Here is an 18,530-nt window from a genome sequence, read left to right as displayed (position 1 = left end):
GGAGAGAAAGACTAGGAGAGAATATAGAAAAAGAATGTCAGAGATTCCCTAAAATTAATGAAAGATAACAATGTTCAGATTCAGGAGCCCCAAGAAACCCTAGCAAACGAGAATTCACACTAAGATATATCTAAATGAAACCATAAACATGAAAGATAAAGAAACACTCTTATAAGCAGCCAGAGGGAAAAAACTGCCTACAGAGATTAAGTGATGACTATTCCAAGAGGGAGAATCAAAGATATTTTAAGATTAAGAAAAAAAATCTCAGGCTGGTTGTGTTGTCTCACACCTGTAATCCAGTACTTTGGGAGGCTATTGCAGGCAGATCTCTTGAGTCCAGGAGTTTGAGACCAGCCTGGGCATCACAGTGACACTCTGTCTACTAAAAAATACAAAAATTAGCCAGGCATGGTGGCTTGCCTGTCATCCTAGCTACTCAGGGGTCTGAGGTGGGAGAATTGCTTAAGTCCGGGAGGTTGAAGCTGCAGTGAGCTGAAATTGCACCATTGTACTCCAGCCTGGGCAACACAGTGAGACCTTGTCTCAAAAAAAGATAAAAAGAGAAAAACCTGTTTTTTAGACTCACGCTAATGGAAATTCTCAAAGATTTAATTAAGAATAAAAATGATTTCAGAATGAATGAATGTTGAGCAAAAAGAGTGGTAAATATGAAGGTAAACTTAAATAATCACTGATAAAACAAATAATCACTATATAAAACAAATAATTGTGTCCAACAGTAATTGGTCATGGGGTTTAAAAAAAAATCTGAGCTATCATATAACAAGAGCACAAAATCAGGAGGACTGATCAAGTTTAAGGCATTTTAAGTCTATTGGTTAGGGGAATAAAACTAATGACTAACTTTAGACTAAGTGAAACAGTCATGTTAAATTTCTAGAGGAACCACTACCAGGCAGAAACAGAATACTGTATTTCTGCAGTTATAAAGAATGAAGTGGGAAAAATCTGAAGAAAACACAGACAGCTTCTGTTACTCATATTAGATGTGCTTTTCGTACCTTAGAAAACATACTGTGTGTGTGCATGTTTCAATTTTGGGTAAAACAGCAAAGTAACTGATAAAACATTTCTTTCTTTTTCATGGCACACAAAACACAATCTGACCTTCCCTTTAGTCCAAGTTTAATGCTCAACAGTGTTGGACTTTTCTAGGTCAAATTGTGACATTTTACGTATCTACGAAATTACTGACATTTAAATGTCTTTAAATTTGGTGTAACATTGAAAAAAAAAAAAAAAGACAAACTTCCTCACAGAATCACCCCAAAGACAAAGCAATTTTAATTATTCCTTTTTTTGTTTGTTTTTAATGCAACAGGGTTTACTGTTACCCAGTAACTGCAGTGGCAAGATCATGGCTCACTGCAGACTGGACTCAGGTGATCTTCCCACCTCAGCCTTCTGAGTAGTAGCTGGGACTACACATGTGTGCCACCATGCCCAGCAATTTTTTTTTTTTTTTGACACAGGGTCTCACTTTGTCACCCAGGCTGGAGGGCAGTGGTATAAAAGTGGCTCACTGCAGCCTCAACCTCCCATGTTCAAGTGATCCACCCACCTCAGCCTCCTGAGTAGCTGGGACCACAGGCACCTGCCATCAAACCCGGGTAATTTTTTGTAGAGATGGGGGTCTCGCTATGTTGAGCTGGGGATGTTGAGAGTGCAGTGAGCTGTGATTGCACCACTGCAAGTTTGTGCATCAAAGTTGAGCAGTTAGTTGTATTTAGAGAACATGGTTCATTTATCCTTCAGGGCAATACAGAATAAAAATTTGGGTTTACTATAATGTAGGTGATAGCTCACTAAATGTGAGGTGATGGCTCATTGTGGTTTTGATTTGCATTTCTCTGATAATTAGTGATGTTGAGCGTCTTTTCATATGCCTTTTGGTCATCTGTATGTCATTTTTGGTAAAGTTTCTATTTAAGTCTTTTGCCAATTTTTAAACTGGGTTATTTGACTTTTGCTGAGTTTTCAGAGTTCTTTATATATTGCTGGTCTCAAACTCCTGAGCTCAAGTAATCCTCTCCCTTCAGTCTCCCAAAGTGTTGGGATTACAGGTGTGAGCCACAGCACCTGGCTATTCCTTATTCTTGATATTGTAATGTCATGCTCCCATTATCTTTACAACGTTATAATAATAATAATTTTATTACCATAGAATTTTAGAAGAAATTTAAATTTAGGCTCCATTTCTTCATTTTATTTTTTCACTCTGTTGCCCAGGAAGGAGTGCAGTGGTGCAATCACAGCTCACTGCACCCTCATCCCCAGCTCAAGTGATCCTCCTAACTCAGCCTTCTAAGTAGCTGGGACCACAGGTGCACTCCACCATGCCTGGCTAATTTTTTTTTTTTTGTAGAGATGAGGTCTCGCTATGCTGCCGAGGCTGGTCTCAAACTCCCGAGCTTCAAGTAATCTTCTCATCTCAGCCTCCCAAAGTCCTGGGATTACAGACATGAACCACTGTGCCCTGTCGCTTGCTTTCTTCTTAAAAACTAGAATAAGATAGCTTATCCTATAATTCCTACCAACTCACGAGAATGGTAGACCACAAGAGAGGGAGGTGGTTAAATGTCGTATGAAAGTTCTTAATTTTCTTGTGATCTTTAACTCACCAGGAGAGACAGCTATCACCATTTCCCATCTGCGTCTACTGGATCTTTCAAGTTATTTTAATTACAGTCATTTAACAAATAATTTCCATTAAAATAAAGCATAATGAAAATTAGAAACTTTTATAAATAATTACAGTAGTTAAAAAATTATAGTAAGCCCAAATTTTTATTCCATATTGCCCTGATTTCAAAGGTATATGGACCATGTTCTCTAAACACAGCTAAATGCTCAATTTTGATGCACAAACTTGGAACACGCCCATCTCACAAATGCTGACTCCAGATTTGAAATGTATCTCTAACATGTTCTATTGCAGTTCATCATTACCTCTGGTTCTTCTTCCTGCACTTGCAGGGTCAAAATACAATACATAAAAATTTTTTTCTGAAACGTCCGATGGCTCATATTTTGTTAAAGAGATGACCATCTTCTTTACTCCATAACTGCAAAACGTTTTCAATTTTAGATTTGGAATGTTTAATCTAATAACTCATTTCTACACCAACTACTTTTTTCCAATCACTTTTGTATAAAGCATCTGTTTTCAGCACTTGTCCACTAATGAACCATATCAAGTATATTTTACTCCACAAACTTCACAAAAGATGAAAGAATTCACCAGGCATGGTGGTTCAGGCCTGTAATCCCAGCACTTTGGGAGGCCAAGCAGGCGGATTGCTTAAATCCAAGAGCTTGAGACCAACCTGGGCAACATGGCAAAAACCCCATCTCTACAAAAATAAGCTGGGTATGGTGGCACATGCTTGGAGGCTGAGGAGGGAGGATCACTTGCGCCTGGGAGGCAGAGGTCTGCAGTGAGCCAAGATTGTGCCACTGCACTCCAGCGTGGGCTAGAGTTCGAGATCCTTGTCTCAAAACAACAACAAAAAGATGAAAGAATTCTGCCAAGTATCTGCTTAGCAAAATAGGATGTTCTGGTTCTTGTCACAATTATATTATATAACGAAGTCCCTTCTAGTGAATGACGAACTGAATGAGAATGGCATATTTCTTTTTTATTCCTTAGAAATATATTATTTATTGATTGAGTTTGAAAAATTCATGTAGAACATTATCAGCTGAAGACTTGCAGACCGAGATTTTTTGCTTACACAATTTCAACATTATCATTAGTCTAGAGTGGTGCTTTTGGCATTCATCTTATGATATCTGATAACTGGGAAACATCTTCCTGTGTCAACTTTCTTCTTTGCTGGTATGGGCAGAGAATGAACAATTCTGCACTCTCAACTGTGTTGAAGGAAAACTAAAAGCCAGCTACGAAATTAGTATCTCTACTTTCTTCTTAGCTTCTTGAAAGAAGATATGATACTTGGGCAATGCAGTATCATCCAGTTATTTCACTACTGTACCACCCTTGTAGGTGATTCCAACATTCTTTCATTTTCCAATTATATTTGTCTTTAACATAGTTGGGAATACGTGATAGAGGAAATAATTCATAGAATGATAAAACAGCAAAATGTTTAAGATCCCATGATGTAAATCTTGTTAGATAGGATGAATTTTATTCCATTTTGAAAAAGAAGGGGAATGTTTTCTTTGCTCTTTGGAAGGCCTCTAAGAAAGAATAAAGGTCATGAAATGTCAATTCTTGTAACTAGAACTACTCAAAAAAGAAACTAACTATTGATTGGGTACAATAAACCCTGACGGATACCATAAATTAATTAAAATGAAGTGCTCTATAACTTTCCTTCTTTCTTTTTTAAAGATAGGGTTTCACTCTGTCACCCAGGCTGGAGTGCAGTGGCTTGATCAAGGCTCACTGCAGCCTCGACCTCCCCAGGCTCCAGTGATGCTCTGCCTCAGCCTCTGAGTAGCAGGGACCACAAGCGTATACCATGATAAGGGGCTAACTTTTGGAAAGGCGGGTGGATTGCTTGAGGTCAGGCTGGTCTTGAATTCCTGGGCTCAAGCAATCCACCCACATCAGCCTCCCAAAATGCTGGGATTATAGGCATGAACCACCACATCCAACCTCTTTAACTTTTTATACTCACGAAAAACAAATCCTTCATCATTTCTCAAAAGTATTAACATTTCTTCAAGGAAAGGTATGAATATTCACACTGAGTGAGATGGGAAAAAAGCTAACCTGTCAATTTAGTTTTTACTGTCAAGATTTTAAAAGCTTACTACGAATATTTTCAGATGTGTGTGAATTTCATAAATGTGGGTGAAGCATTACAGACTTCTAATTATAAAACTAGGATAACCAGATATTCTGATAGTAACTTAAACAGAAGACTGTTATCATTAAATTTACATTTCATAGAGACCATTATGCTTATAGCATAAAACGGTCTGGGAATGGGCAGGATTGGGGAAGTAAGAGAAGCTATAAAGCCACTTTCATAAATCACAGCACTCTTTGCTTTCATCTACATGGTTATTGTTTGAACAGTTTTATTGTTTTTCCCATAAAAAAAAGTGTCATATTTCTTCAAATCTATTTTCAAACACATGCCTTGCCCATTTAATGCTGACTACCGTACTAGTAGTGTATTTTATACTATAGCTTTTCCCAGAAATATGAATTCCAAAAATTTATTTTCATTTGATTGATTTCAATCACAGTGCTTCCCAATACTTTAAGCCCATGTGACCTCTGGAATTCTTAAGTATCTATGTGAACACTAGACTACAAACTTATTTTAAGTAAAATTTTATGCTATTTTTTCTGTAGCTCCAAGTGATGAGATTCTAGTTTCCCTATAAAGGCTACTCATTAAAATTACACCAGTAATTTGGTAACCGTACTAAATCCCTAATCCAGCATCTCTAAAGCTGATGACCTCGCTATCATCTTTTGGTTTTCATGACCCTCAATTTTCCTGGCTCTCTGTTCACCAAGTATTTCTTTCTTTCCCTGGTCCTACCTTAAAGCTGGTAACCACAGTTGAATTCCTTTTTTTTTTTTTTTTTTTGAGACGGAGTCTCGCTCTGTCGCCCAGGCTGGAGTGCAGTGGTGCAATCTCGGCTCATTGCAAGCTCCACCTCCCTGGTTCATACCATTCTCCTGCCTCAGTCTCCGTAGTAGCTGGGACTACAGGAGCCCGCCACCACACCTGCCTAATTTTTTTTTTTTGTATTTTTAGTAGAGACATGCTTTCACCGTGTCAGCCAGGATGGTCTCGATCTTCTGACCTTGTGATCCGCCTGCCTCAGCCTCCCAAAGTGCTGGTATTACAGGTGTGAACCACCGTGCCCGGCCCCACAGTTGTATTATTTTCTATAAATAATTCAAAACATGTCTACTGAATGCTTGATATATGCCAGGCACTGTACTTTCTCTGGTTTCATCCATATTCACCAGCCACCTACTGAATAATGGTGGGGATATAATATATGCCAGATACTGTTCTGAACACTTCAAAAATAATGTTTTCTTCTCTTCTTTCTTTTATTAATAATAGAGACGGAGTCTTGCTTTGCTGTTTACACTAGTCTCAAACTCCTGGGATTAAAATCCTCCTGCCTAGGCCAACCAAAGTGCTAGGGTTACAGGTGTGAGTCACTGCCAGGTCCGCTTTACAAATAATACTGAATCCTCAAAACAATACAATGGAGAATGTAAAAACCTACTGGGATACTGATAATGTTCTGTTTTTGTTTTTAAGTGCAAGTTACACAGGTACATTGGGTTTACGACATTTCATTGAACTATCCTCCTACATGTGCAGTTTTCCTATGAGGCAAAGAAAATTTATTATCTTCAATTTATAGACAAAAAACTAACAAGAGACTGTTTGCCCAAGGTCACATGGCAGGTAATAGGAGGAGCCAGATTCAGCTCTGGTAGTCTGACTTCAGAGCCAAACCAGTCTCTAGTATATCACGCAATCCAGATATTTGTCTTGGCTCAATACTTTTCCTTTGTCTAAAATGACATTCCCTTGATTTTCAGAATGAAAGAACACGAAGTCTACCTCAAACTCCATAGTCAAAATCCTCCAATTTCCCATTTTAGTATTTCATTAAACTTTATTATAATGGCGTAGTTATTTGTAGATGCATCTGTCTCCACCCTCATACCCCAGAAGTATAAACTCCCTGAGAGCAGGGACTATGCATATTGTAGATGCTCATAAAATATTAAATAAGTGAATTACTCCCTACAAATGCACTTTAATATACAAGACTAATATTCAAATAAAACAAAAAAGCCCAAAGTTTATTTCATTCATTTTATCTTTGTATGAATAAAAGCTGTACTGTACATGGCTTTCATGAAATACTAAGAAATGATACACTCAGAACAATCACTCTAATCCTGTATTCTGACAGAGTGGTGTCATGGACAATTAATAGACAAGTACCTTTAATAAGCAGACTAAAGATCCATCCAAATAATTCTAATATACTTCATCAATTACAACATTTAAAAGCCTGAATGGTCTTTTGATTAACCTGATGATCTATGTCTCTGAGTAATAATGCAGCTGATTTTTTTTAAATATACATATCTATTTAAACAGATATATATTAGATATATATTCTAATCCAACTACCTATATAAGCATGTCTATCTCTGGGATGTCTACTTTAATTCAATGATCTATTTGTCTATCCCTGTACCAATAGCACATTTTTCTATTAATAATATTTTGGTATCTGATATTACAAGTCCTTCCTTATTTTTGCAAGACCTTCATGATATTTTTAGCTGATCACTCTCCTCACTATATACATTAAAATCCCTTTATCAAGTTATAGCAAAAATCCTATGAGATTTTTATTGGAGTAACACTAAATATACAGAGATTAGGAGATAATAATTTGATGGCATTGGTTTTTCACTCATGAACACAGTCCATCTTTGTCATCTTTTATGACTTTTTTATCCTATTGCATTTTCTCCTCTGTGTTTTGAATATCTCATTTGTTTTATTCCTGCTTACCGAATAGGTTTGGTGGCTATACATAAACAGGACTTATTTGAAATTTAATAATCTAATTCAATTTTTTTTTTTTTTGTTGAGACAGAGTCTCGCTTTGTCGCCCAGACTGGAGTGCAGTGACCGGATCTCAGCTCACTGCAAGCTCCGCCTCCCGGGTTCACGCCATTCTCCTGCCTCAGCCTCCCGAGTAGCTGGGACTACAGACGCCCGCCACCTCATCCGGCTAGGTTTTTGTATTTTTTAGTAGAGACGGGGTTTCACCGTGTTAGCCAGGATGGTCTCGATCTCCTGACCTTGTGATCCGCCCGTCTCGGCCTCCCACAGTGCTGGGATTACAGGCTTGAGCCACCGCGCCCGGCCATCTAATTCAATATTGATGAAACAAGAATGCTACTGACTTTACCTCTTTCTTTCTTTTTTTTTTTTCTTTTGAGACGGAGTTTTACTCTTGTCGCCCAGGCTGGAGTGCAATAGTGCGATCTTGGCTCTCAAGCGATTCTCCTGCCTCAGCCTCCCGAGAAGCTGGGATTACAGGCATGCACCACCACGCCTGCCTAATTTTGTGGTTTTAGTAGAAACAGGGTTTCTCCATGTTGGTCAGGCTGGTCTTAAACTCCCGACCTCAGGTGATCCGCCCACCTCGGCCTCCCAAAGTGCTGGGATTACAGGAGTGATCCACCGCACCTGGCCTTTGCCTGATCATAGTAGATCCAGAAAATTTGCTGTACTCTTACTAGTTCTCACATTTTTGCCTGACAAGCGTAAAAATCATGTTACCTGTAAATAGAAACTTTCCTTCTTTTTCTATTAGTAATGAGGACTACAAATGTTTTACTTTTTTTTTTTTTGAGACGGAGTCTTGCTCTGTTGCCCAGGCTGGAGTGCAGTGGCGTGATCTCGGCTCACTGCAAGCTCCGCCTCCTGGGTTCATGCCATTCTCCTGCCTCAGCCTCCCCAGGAGCTGGTACTACAGGCACCCACCATGACATCTGGCTAATTTTTTTGTATTTTTAGTAGAGATGGGTTTTCACCGTGTTAGCCAGGATGGTCTCAATCTCCTGACCTTGTGATCTACCCGCCTCGCCTCCCAAAGTGCTGGGATTACAGGGATGAGCCACCACGCCCGACCCAAATGTTTTACTTTTAAAACATTTTACTGTGAGATTATGAAACTCTCTACATAAATATATGATAGATATTAACCAAGGAATCCTTCTAAAACCCTTAAATTATTATTACTTAAATCTCTACCAGAAACAGTATTGGTAGGAATGCCTACTGATAATCAGGCACTAGGCTAGAAAATTTTATATTTAAACTTAAGTCAAGTTAGGTGAGGAAACCAAGTCTTAGAGAAGTTGAGGGTGCCTGAAGGGATGGAGCTGGGGATTCGAACTATCTAGTTCCAAAGTTATGTCCTTTTGTTCATAGTGTACTACAAGGCAGTTTACAAAAGCATACTCAAGCAGATACCTATTCTATACACCGATATTCTGGCTCACCCTACTCTATTAAGAGTAATAGCCATTATATCATCAGTGTAATAGTAACAATCCTTTTGGAAAGAAAATTATCTTATTTCTAGCTTATCCATGCAGTATACATCCTAAGGTCTCTGATTCAACAATGGAAGGATTGATGTTATTAGCCGTTGCAGTATTTCTTTTTTTTGTAAAGCCAGTAAATTTCCATCACCAAGGTTGGTTTCAAAAACCTGTTCACCTGGTTTTTTAACTTTCTCAGTGTTTAATCCTTTTCTGCCTTACTAGTGTTACTTTTACTCTTTCCTAAATTCAAGACACAATATTCTTAACACTACATTCAAATAAAAAGGAAAAAAGAAAAAGGAAAAAAGGAAAACTCATTAGCTTATCAGCCTATCCAAGCTACTGTTAGCCTACCCAAGTTATCACCTCCTTTAGGAACAGAAGTCCCTAAGACATCTCAAAATCCTTAGATGAGATGCCTTCTTTTGACTGGCAGATGCTTAAGGTCCAGCAATAGTCAAAATCTACTTACTGCTATGTCCAAGGTTTTTCTAAAGTATAAGTAAAGAAAAAGTGGCTGTTTACAACTCTCAACGAGGCTGGGCATAGTGGCTCACACCTGTAATTCCAGCACCTTGGAAGCCCATCACAGGAGGATCATTTGAGCTCAGGGGTTCCAAGCTGCAGTGAGCTATTATCACCACTACACTGCAGCCTAGGTGAGAGAGCAAGACCATGTCTTTAAAAAAAAAAAAAAAAAAAACACCCTCAAAGAAATGGGTTAATGTCCCATTAATGGTGGGATATAATGGGATTATTTTATAATGTTTATTACATACGCTTTTATAAATGTATTATATGCCACAAATTCTCCTCAAAACCTGAAGAATTCCTATCAGAACTTCTCTATCATTGTCAATGAAGAACTTGAAAAAATGATTTTTGATCCTATGAAATTATTAGGAAGTTTTTTCTGCTGAGAATTATCTTTCCTCATATTCTTTGCTACCCTAAAGTCCTTAGAACTGTCATAATAGTTTTTTCCCCAAGATTTATTTAAAAATAAAACTAGATTTATGTAAGTACATTTCCTCAAACAAAAAAGGTACTCTACTCTAACAGGTTATTTACCTAACCCTTCTGGCCATGAAGCCATCCTTACATTTTCACCACGTCTGAAATCTGCTTTCTCCTGTGTACCCTCAAATTAATACACTATCAGAAACGTACACATGTAAACATACTTAACTGGCGTATTTACTTGACTTAAAAAAATACAAAACAAGGCTAGGCACGGTGGCTCATGCCTGTAATACCAGCACTTTGGGAGGCTGAGGCAGGCAGAGCACCTGAGGTTGGGAGTTTGAGACCAGCCTGGCCAACATGGTGAAACTCTGTCTCTACTAAAAATACACAAACTAGTGAGGCGTGGTGGCGCATGCCTGTAATCCCAGCTACCCAGGAGGCTGAGGCAGGAGAATCACTTGAATCTGAGAGGCAGAGGTTGCAGTGAGCCAAGATCGCACCATTGCACTACAGCCTGGGTGACAGAGCGAGGCTCTGTCTCAAAAACAAAAACAAAAAAACCAAAAAATACAGAATAGGGAAAAAAAAACATTCCATAGTTTATGGGACTTAGAACACAAAGACTGAGAAATGCTTACCACAAAATTGTCTAATGTGCATTAACACAAATGAAAAACATGGTAACTAATCTACAAGTTACCAGTAGCCATACTTGACAAATTCACTATTACAGTTCTTTATAACATCTTCAAGAACCTGATCTTTAGTGTGCCATTATGAATTTCAAATATAACAAGCTAAAAAGTCTAAATCTAAAATAAATTTAATCAAATACCTTACAGAGCTGTAATCAAGAAAACTAAGAGCTGGAATTACTTTTACTTTATTTTATTTTGAGATGGAGTCTGTCTCTGTCACCCAGCCAGAGTGTAATGGCGGCAATCTTGGCTCACTGCAACCTCCACCTCCTGGGTTCAAGCGATTCTCCTGCCTCAACCTCTGGAGTAGCTGGGATTACAGGCATCTGCCACCATACCCAGCTAACTTTCATATTTTTAGTAGTAGAGACCAGGTTTCGCCATGTTGGTCAGGCTGGTCTCGTACTCCTGACCTTTGGTGATCCACCTGCCTTAGCCTCCCAATGTGCTGGGATTATGAGCGTGAGCCACTGCGCCTGGCCTCTGGAATTACATTTAGGTGTAGGATGTTTACTTTATCTGTATTCAGTGATAGGTGAAGCAATTAAATCACATCATTCACACATAAATACAGTCATCCCTCAATATAAGCAGGGCATTGGTTCCAGGACCGCTATGTATACAAAACTCCATACATAAAGTCCCACAGTAGGCCCTGTGGAACCTGCGAATACAAGAAGTTGGCCCTTCATGAATACTCTATTTTCTATCCAAATTTGACTGGAAAAAAAAAAAAATCTTCATATGTTTTCAGGCGTGAATTGTACTTAAGGTTTTCCTGAGTTTGAGATCCTTCAAATTTGAAAAAATATTAGTACAGCAGACCTCAGTCTTCCATCTCTAAAAGTTCCATTATAATTATTTCCAGCCAGAAGAAATATTAGCATCACCACCATACTTTGTGCATGTGCTTTTGTTATTAATGTTATTTATTCATCTTCCTTGCCAAAATTCCCAGTATTATTGGGCCTGGTTTCTTGCCATTAAATGCAAACGATATTTTCATGTACTATGTTTATACAGAAGTCCTTATGTACAAGAGAGTCTAAGTTTTAGCAATATAAGTAATGTCAAAAGACCAGTCTTTTCTCATCAGATGTACATTTAATCTATTTAGTAACCTGGACTGTTGTTAAACTTTTGAGTTTCAAGGCCAAAAAAAAAAAATTATTAGAAACAAATTCTGTCACCGTTCCCTATATTGGGATAAAACAATCACATACTTTATCAAAAAATTATTATCTTTAAATCAGCATTTCCTTCCTTCATTTCTATCTGTAGGTCTACATTTAGGAAAAAAAATATTTCAGAAGTGCCACAAAGAACCCACCACTTTACAGTAAATAAAGTTAGTAATCCAACAAATCTTATCACTCAGCCTATATTAGGAAAACAGAAAAAACCTGAGTAAAACAAGTAAAATTTTAGTGGTTAAATACAATATTTTCTAGGTGGAACACTAGTACTTGCCAGCAGATTTATGGCACAGATGCTGATTAGCTATTTCTTCTCAGAAAAAGATAGTTTTTTTCTCTCCTTGAAAATTATTAGCCCTACTAAAATCTCAGAATTCACCACTATATAATTCATCCATGTAACCAAAAACCACTTGTACCCCAAAAGCTGTTGAATTTTTAAAAAGCCCTAAAAAGTTTCATCAAAGTAGCTGAAACTTTTTCAGTTGTTTAATTATCAAAAACTATAAGCAAAAGATTTGCGAATACTTGAAATGCTCCAAGATTTTGCTATAATTTGTCATCTCGGTGCTTTTTCTGGAATGCAGGCCTCATGAAAAAACACTTGTAAAATGCCACATAGCATTAAACAATTAGTAAAAGCTAGTTTCACCAATATGATGCACATTTATACATTTTGACATCTCTTAATGGAGTCTCAAGCAGTGTCTTAAGTGGCAGCATTTTTTTTTTTTAGTAGTACATACATACAATAATGGTACCTTTTACAACAAATGGCATCTTAGGATGCCATGGAATACAGTAACTTGGTTTCTCAAAACCACAAGTTTCAGCCCAAAAAGATAGTTTGCCCAGCATCTCGTTTTACAGAATATGAAAATGAAAACCCAACTATATGATGTTCCCAACGTCATAAAATCAAGAACAAAAGAGGCCAGGTGTGGTGGCTCATGCCTATAATCCTAGCACTTTGGGAGACTGAGGCAGGACTTGAGCCCAAGAGTTCAAGATATACCCTTTCTCTGTAAGAAAAATTATTTATTCAACAACAACAACAACAACAACAACAAAAAATCAAGAGCAAAAGAGACTGAACTCGGGTCTTCTGGCTCCCAATGATGCCCTTTCCATTAAACAATGTGCCTCCTGAAAAAATCAGATGAAAAAAACTGCCTGGGTTTAACCAACATCTAATATACATAAAAGGCACATCACGCAGGAGCCGTGTGCGCTTATGGCCTGAACCAAAAGTCTCAGACTGACTCAAAAGTAACAATTTAAAAATCCAGCGTTGTGTATGTGTTTGTCTTTGATAAGATGTATAACGAACTACAGACTTCAGAAATGAGAGCTTCCCTTAAGGTAGGGATTTCATCCGGTGCATTACAATGACTCAGTACAATCTCACTTTCATCTTCTTCCCTCCCCATCATTCCCCGCAGGGGAAAGACCCCCGCAAGGAGAATGACAGGCCCACCTGGGGCCTAAACTCCATAGCTCAAACAAGGCTGTGCACTCATTTACCAGCACTAGAAACTTCGCACATCTTTTCCAGTCTAAGAACTACACAATGTACAGGTGGTTGGTATGTGAATCTCTCTCGTTGCAGGAAAAACTAAAGGAACCCGATGAAAGCAGTGACACCCGCAGTTTGTCAGCAGGACTCGCTAGCAATGGAGCGTCTGGGGAAGAAGCCCCAAGACGGAGGAGAAGGTACCCGAGACAACGACACGTTATCTGGGCTCCGGGGGTTGAAGCACCAGGCGACGACGCAGAGAAGCGTCGCAGGAGAAGCCAGTGGACCTGCGACACGGCACTCCCCGTGAGGTCCCTTCGGCCACCCTCTCCATTCTCCAAGTGGGAAGAAGATGGGAGGTGGGGGCTGGACGCGCGGAGGCGGGGACCGGGGGGCCTGCCGGGCGGCGGTGGCGGCTCCGCTCGGCGGCCGCAGGAGGCCATTTTAGTTAAGGGGCCGCCGAAGGGCCCTGCGGCCTCCACGTCCCTACACCTCCGCCGTCTCTACCTCCCCCCTACTGGGGGCCGCTCCCTGCCGTGGGCCGAGCCGGGCAAGGCGGGGCTGCGCGGGAGAGGCCGCGGGGCTGGGCCGGGCCAGGCCTGCAGCGGGCCGGGGCTCTGGGCTGGCCGGGGGCGGACGCGGGGGCGTCGCGTCGACCGGATCAGGGCCGAGGGGCGAGCAAGGGGCGAGCAGGGAGAAGGCAGGGTGCCGTTACCTATATTGGGCCGCAGCCGCCGCCGCCGCCGCCCCGCTGTGGGTGAATCCAAAGTAGTTGCCGGTCGCCATTTTGGCATCTTCCCCCAGCCGGCTGGGCACTGCGGCGGGCACAGAGAGTCGGGTCCCATGGCGGGAGGAGAGACGCAGAGAAGCCGAGACGCCGAGGGAGCGCAGGGAGAGAGAGAGAGGCGCCGTGAGAGCAGCCCTGGCGGGGCCTGGGCCGCGGCCGCGCCGCCTCCCCCTCCCGCCTCGCACTCCCTCACTCACTCGCACGCCCGGGTGGCGGCCGCCGCCTCCTCCCCGGAGCCTGCCCCAACCCCCGCGCCTCCCCGCTGCCCGGGGCCAGGGAGGGGGCCGGGCAGAGGCCTCGCGGGCCACATTAGACTCACCATAGGTAAAAGAAACTACAGGGCATATGGGAATCATGGGCTCGGGCTGCTGCTGCTGAACTCTGAACTCTCACCCGCTGCCTCCCTCCTCTGCCCCGCTCCTCCTCAGCGGAGAACAGACCGCCGCCTCCGGCCGCACTGCGCAGGCGCACCCGTGCTCGGCATCCTGGGAGCTGTAGTCCCCGCCGACTTCGCGGCTGCCCTGGGCGCGTGCTGCTGGGGCCTAGGCGGTGCGGGTGCGGGTAAGCCCGCGGGGGAAGAGGGGCCTGGCCCTCTCTGAAGTGGTGCTGACGCCGCGAGGCCGCCGGGCGACTGGGGCGCGTGCCAGGAGCGCCTCGCCCGGCCTCGGGGGAGTCGGGGAGCGTGACCAGAGAGAGTGACGTCTGTCGCCTTTTTCCTTACTTTCCACTGGTTTCCTTCAGTTTTGCGTGTGCATTTATTCTCTGTCTCCCTGTCTTCCTCGCTCATGAATTTTTCATTGGAATTCGAGCTGGACAATTTAGGATTTTTCCTTATTTCCTGCTTTCCCACAGCTTTTCTCCAACCTCTGAAGTGCGGAGGGAGGGAGAAGGAGAGGAGAGAAATAGAAAAAGGATGGAAAGTGCTTTTTTGTTGGACTAAAAGCACACCCCAAACATCCCTCCCGGACACACCTCTTGCTATACCCTTTCCCCGACCTGCACCCACGCCCTGAGCCATCCGGCGTATATCGGTCACCCAACAGGGTGTCATTCACTGTTGTAGGTGCTGGATATACCGCAGGGAATAAAACAAAGTCCCTGTTCCCGTGGAGTTTACGTTCTAGGAGCGGGTATATGTCAGACAACAGCCAGTAGCCAAAACACAGAAAGTCTGTCTGATGGTGACTGGAGCTTCAAGCATAAATAAAGCAGAGTAAGGAAAATAAGGATAAGGGAGGTGCTATTTCATGTAGAGTGTGGTTAAGGAGACCACTTGAAGGAAGAAGGACAGGCCTGGGAGATGCCTGCAGGAAGAGCGGCAGCTGGAAGGGTCCAGATGCAGGAATGTTCAAGAGTGAGATCAGTCTGGCTGGAGTCAAGTGAGAGCGAGACCAGATCACGTGCCAGATCTTTCATGGTAAGGACATAACAGTACTTGCTCCCATGTAAGCATTTCTTCTTTCCCTCTGTTTTCTCGCTGTTTTTCCTTTAGTTTCTCAGTTCATTTTCAACCATTCTCTTTCCTCTTCCAGTTCCTCTTCTGATGGTTTAGTTTCTCTGGCCTTCTCTGTTTCGTGTCTTCCATCAATGCATACCCACTGCCTGCATTTCACCTCTTCCTTACCTTCTCCATGCCCATCCCCCCGACTCCCTGCTCCTCATCTCTCCTCATTGTTGGATATGAACGTTAAAAATAAATGCTGGCCGGGCGCTGTGGCTCACACCTGTAATCCCAGCACTTTGGGAGGCCGAAGTGGGTGGATCACAAGGTGAGGTCAGTGGCCAACATGGTGAAACTCGGTTTCAGAAAAGAAAAAAAACAAAAAACAACAAAAAAAACGTCGCGCCTGTAGTCCCCAGCTACTCAGAAGGCTGAGGCGGGAGAATCGCTTGAACCCGGGAGGTGGAGATTACAGTAAGCCGAGATCGCACCACTGCACTCCATCCTGGGCGACAGAGTGAGATTCCGTCTCAAAAAAACAAAACAAAACAAAACAACAAAAAAAAAAACCAAAACCAAAAAAGAAGGAAAAGAAAAAAAAAAAGAAAAAGAAATGCAAAGGGTGAATCAGAACCTACCCATGAAATTCAGGGCTTTGTCCTACTTTCTTGTGCCAGAGCAGAAACAATGCCTCAATTCTTTCTTGTGCCAACCTTGCTCCCCACGCCTCCTACAAAAGTACAGGCTCTCAGAACCTGTCTGATTTGTCCTGTTATTCATTTCAAAAAGAGAAAATGTAGAACCTTGGAGAAAAGTCAGTGTCATTATTTTTGAGAATACTGATATTTTCCCAGGCAAAAGTTATTTGTGCTCCAGGGATGTTGCTTGGAAGAAATATCTCCTACACGTAGGACATTAGAACTGTATTTTAAAGGTACTTTGCGTTGAACTTCGTTGAGCAGTCAAGCTTCAAGACACTGACTGTAACTGCTTTGATGAACCGGCTCTATTACTAGGCTATTTGAATAAAACTGGAGGAGAAAAGACAGGTGTTAATTACTTGCCTAAAAAGAGTCTGTGTAGGCCAGTTTTATGCTTGGTTGCTTGGCAGGCCTTTGGAGGCCGGCGTGCTGCTGGCACACCCCAGTGAGCAAGCACATAACTAGAAAGAGGAAGATGGGGCCTCTCTCCTGGTTCTTAGGGGTCAAAGTAGGTGTGGCAGTAGTGAAAATTATTTACAATAGCACTCTCAAAGATGCAGCCGGTAGAAACAGCCTTTCAGTACAGTGCCTACTTGCCCCTGACTTGGGCTTCTTTAAGGAAGGAGTTTTGGAGGGGTCTTGAGTATTTTTCCTGGGCATCTAGTAGTGGAATAACCTGAACATGTTATTTAACCTATCTAAACCCATACGGCAAGAATAACAATAACATCTTCCTGACGGGACTCTGGTGGGGTTTAAATGAGGCAGCGTTTATGTAAGACATCTAGCTTTTTTGTTTTGAGATAGGATTTTACTCTGTCGCCCAGGGTGAGTGCAGTGTTGCGATCTCAGCTCAATGCAGCCTCAACCTCCTGGGCTCAAGCAATCCTCCCACCTCAGCCTCCCAAGTAGCTGGGACTACAGGCACACGCCACCATGCCCAGCTAATTTTTGTATTTTTTGTAGAGATGGAGTTTCGCCACATTGCCCAGGCTGGTCTCCAGCTCCTGAGCTCAGGCGATCTGCTTACCTCGGCCTCCCAATGTGCTGGGATTACTGGTAAGAGTGAGCCACCATGCCTGGCCTAACACCTAGCTTTTTGATGTAAAAAGAACTAGGCTAGATGATTGTCAGTCCTTTATTTATTTATTTATTTATTTATTTATTTATTTATTTGAGATAGAGTCTTGCTTTGTCACCCAGGCTGAAGTGCAATGGCGCGATCTCAGCTTTCTACAAACTCCCCCTCTCAAGATCAAGCAGTTCTCCTGCCTCAGCCTCCCAAGTAGCTGGGACTACAGGCATGCGCCACCACACCCAGTTAATTTTTGTATTTTTAGTAGAGAAGGGTTTCATCATGTTGGCCAGGCTGTTCTCAAACTCCTGACCTCAAGTGATCTGCCCACCTTGGCCTCCCAAAGTGCTGGGAGTACAGGTGTGAGCCACCATGCCAGGCCAATTGTCAGTCTTTTAAAATCAGCCTTCTAGTAAGTGAATGCCCTGTGCAAGCCACACCTACAAGTCAAAAGTAGGTGGCTCTGCCCTGGAAGAGTTTATGTTCTAGAGTTCCTGGTGTGGGCAACATGGCTGTATATAGTCTTCTGGGTCAACAATTAAAGATGAAATACTTGACCAGAGGCAACCGATTATCATAGGGATTGTCATCCTTCATGTCCAGAACTGATTCGGTATGCAAATCTGATCAAATCCTCTGTGCTTTCATCTCCCAGGATAAAGCAAATTCTTCCATGTGGCCCACAAGACCCTGTGGCCTGGCTCACCTGTGTTTTCAGCATCTTCCTCCTTGTTCACTCTATCGCAGCTACCTTGGCCTCCTGTTCACCATGCTCCATCCCACCAGGGGGCTTTGCATGTTCTCCCTGCCTACAATGTTCTCCCTTCTTCCCTTTACCTGGTTTACCCTCATTCTTGGGGATCACAACTCAGTCAACCCCTTGTGACCTTGATGGGTCAAACCCTTGTTATGCTCTCAGAGCAGCAGACATCTCTTCTTAGTTGTCCTTGTCACAGTTGCAATCTTATACTTACTGTGTGATTATATGATTAATATATATTTCTCTCTCTCATCAAACTATAAGCTTCATGA

The 18,530-nt window shown here is 42.1% G+C and overlaps 1 protein-coding gene across 3 annotated transcripts in view; it reads right to left on the bottom strand.

Annotated features, from left to right (window-relative positions):
• The window catches only part of LOC105473024 (zinc finger RNA binding protein), an 88,149-nt gene extending 73,403 nt beyond the window's left edge, over positions 1-14,746 (bottom strand). For all 3 annotated transcript variants that reach the window (XR_011625097.1, XM_011726588.3, XM_071099055.1), the window contains exons 1-2: positions 14,601-14,746; positions 14,210-14,309 (exon numbers count right to left, since the gene is read on the bottom strand). Coding sequence is in view for 2 of the 3 variants with exons in the window: in XM_011726588.3 (XP_011724890.1) it covers positions 14,210-14,309; positions 14,601-14,637 (137 nt within the window). In the remaining variant the exon portion in view is untranslated. The remainder of the gene's footprint in view (positions 1-14,209; positions 14,310-14,600) is intronic.
• Positions 14,747-18,530: the final 3,784 nt, after the last annotated feature.

Source organism: Macaca nemestrina, chromosome 6, assembly GCF_043159975.1.
Source record: "Macaca nemestrina isolate mMacNem1 chromosome 6, mMacNem.hap1, whole genome shotgun sequence".
NCBI classification, from domain to species: domain Eukaryota; kingdom Metazoa; phylum Chordata; class Mammalia; order Primates; family Cercopithecidae; genus Macaca; species Macaca nemestrina.
Note: the sequence above shows the minus strand (reverse complement) of the source record. Positions and strands in the feature narration are given on the sequence as shown.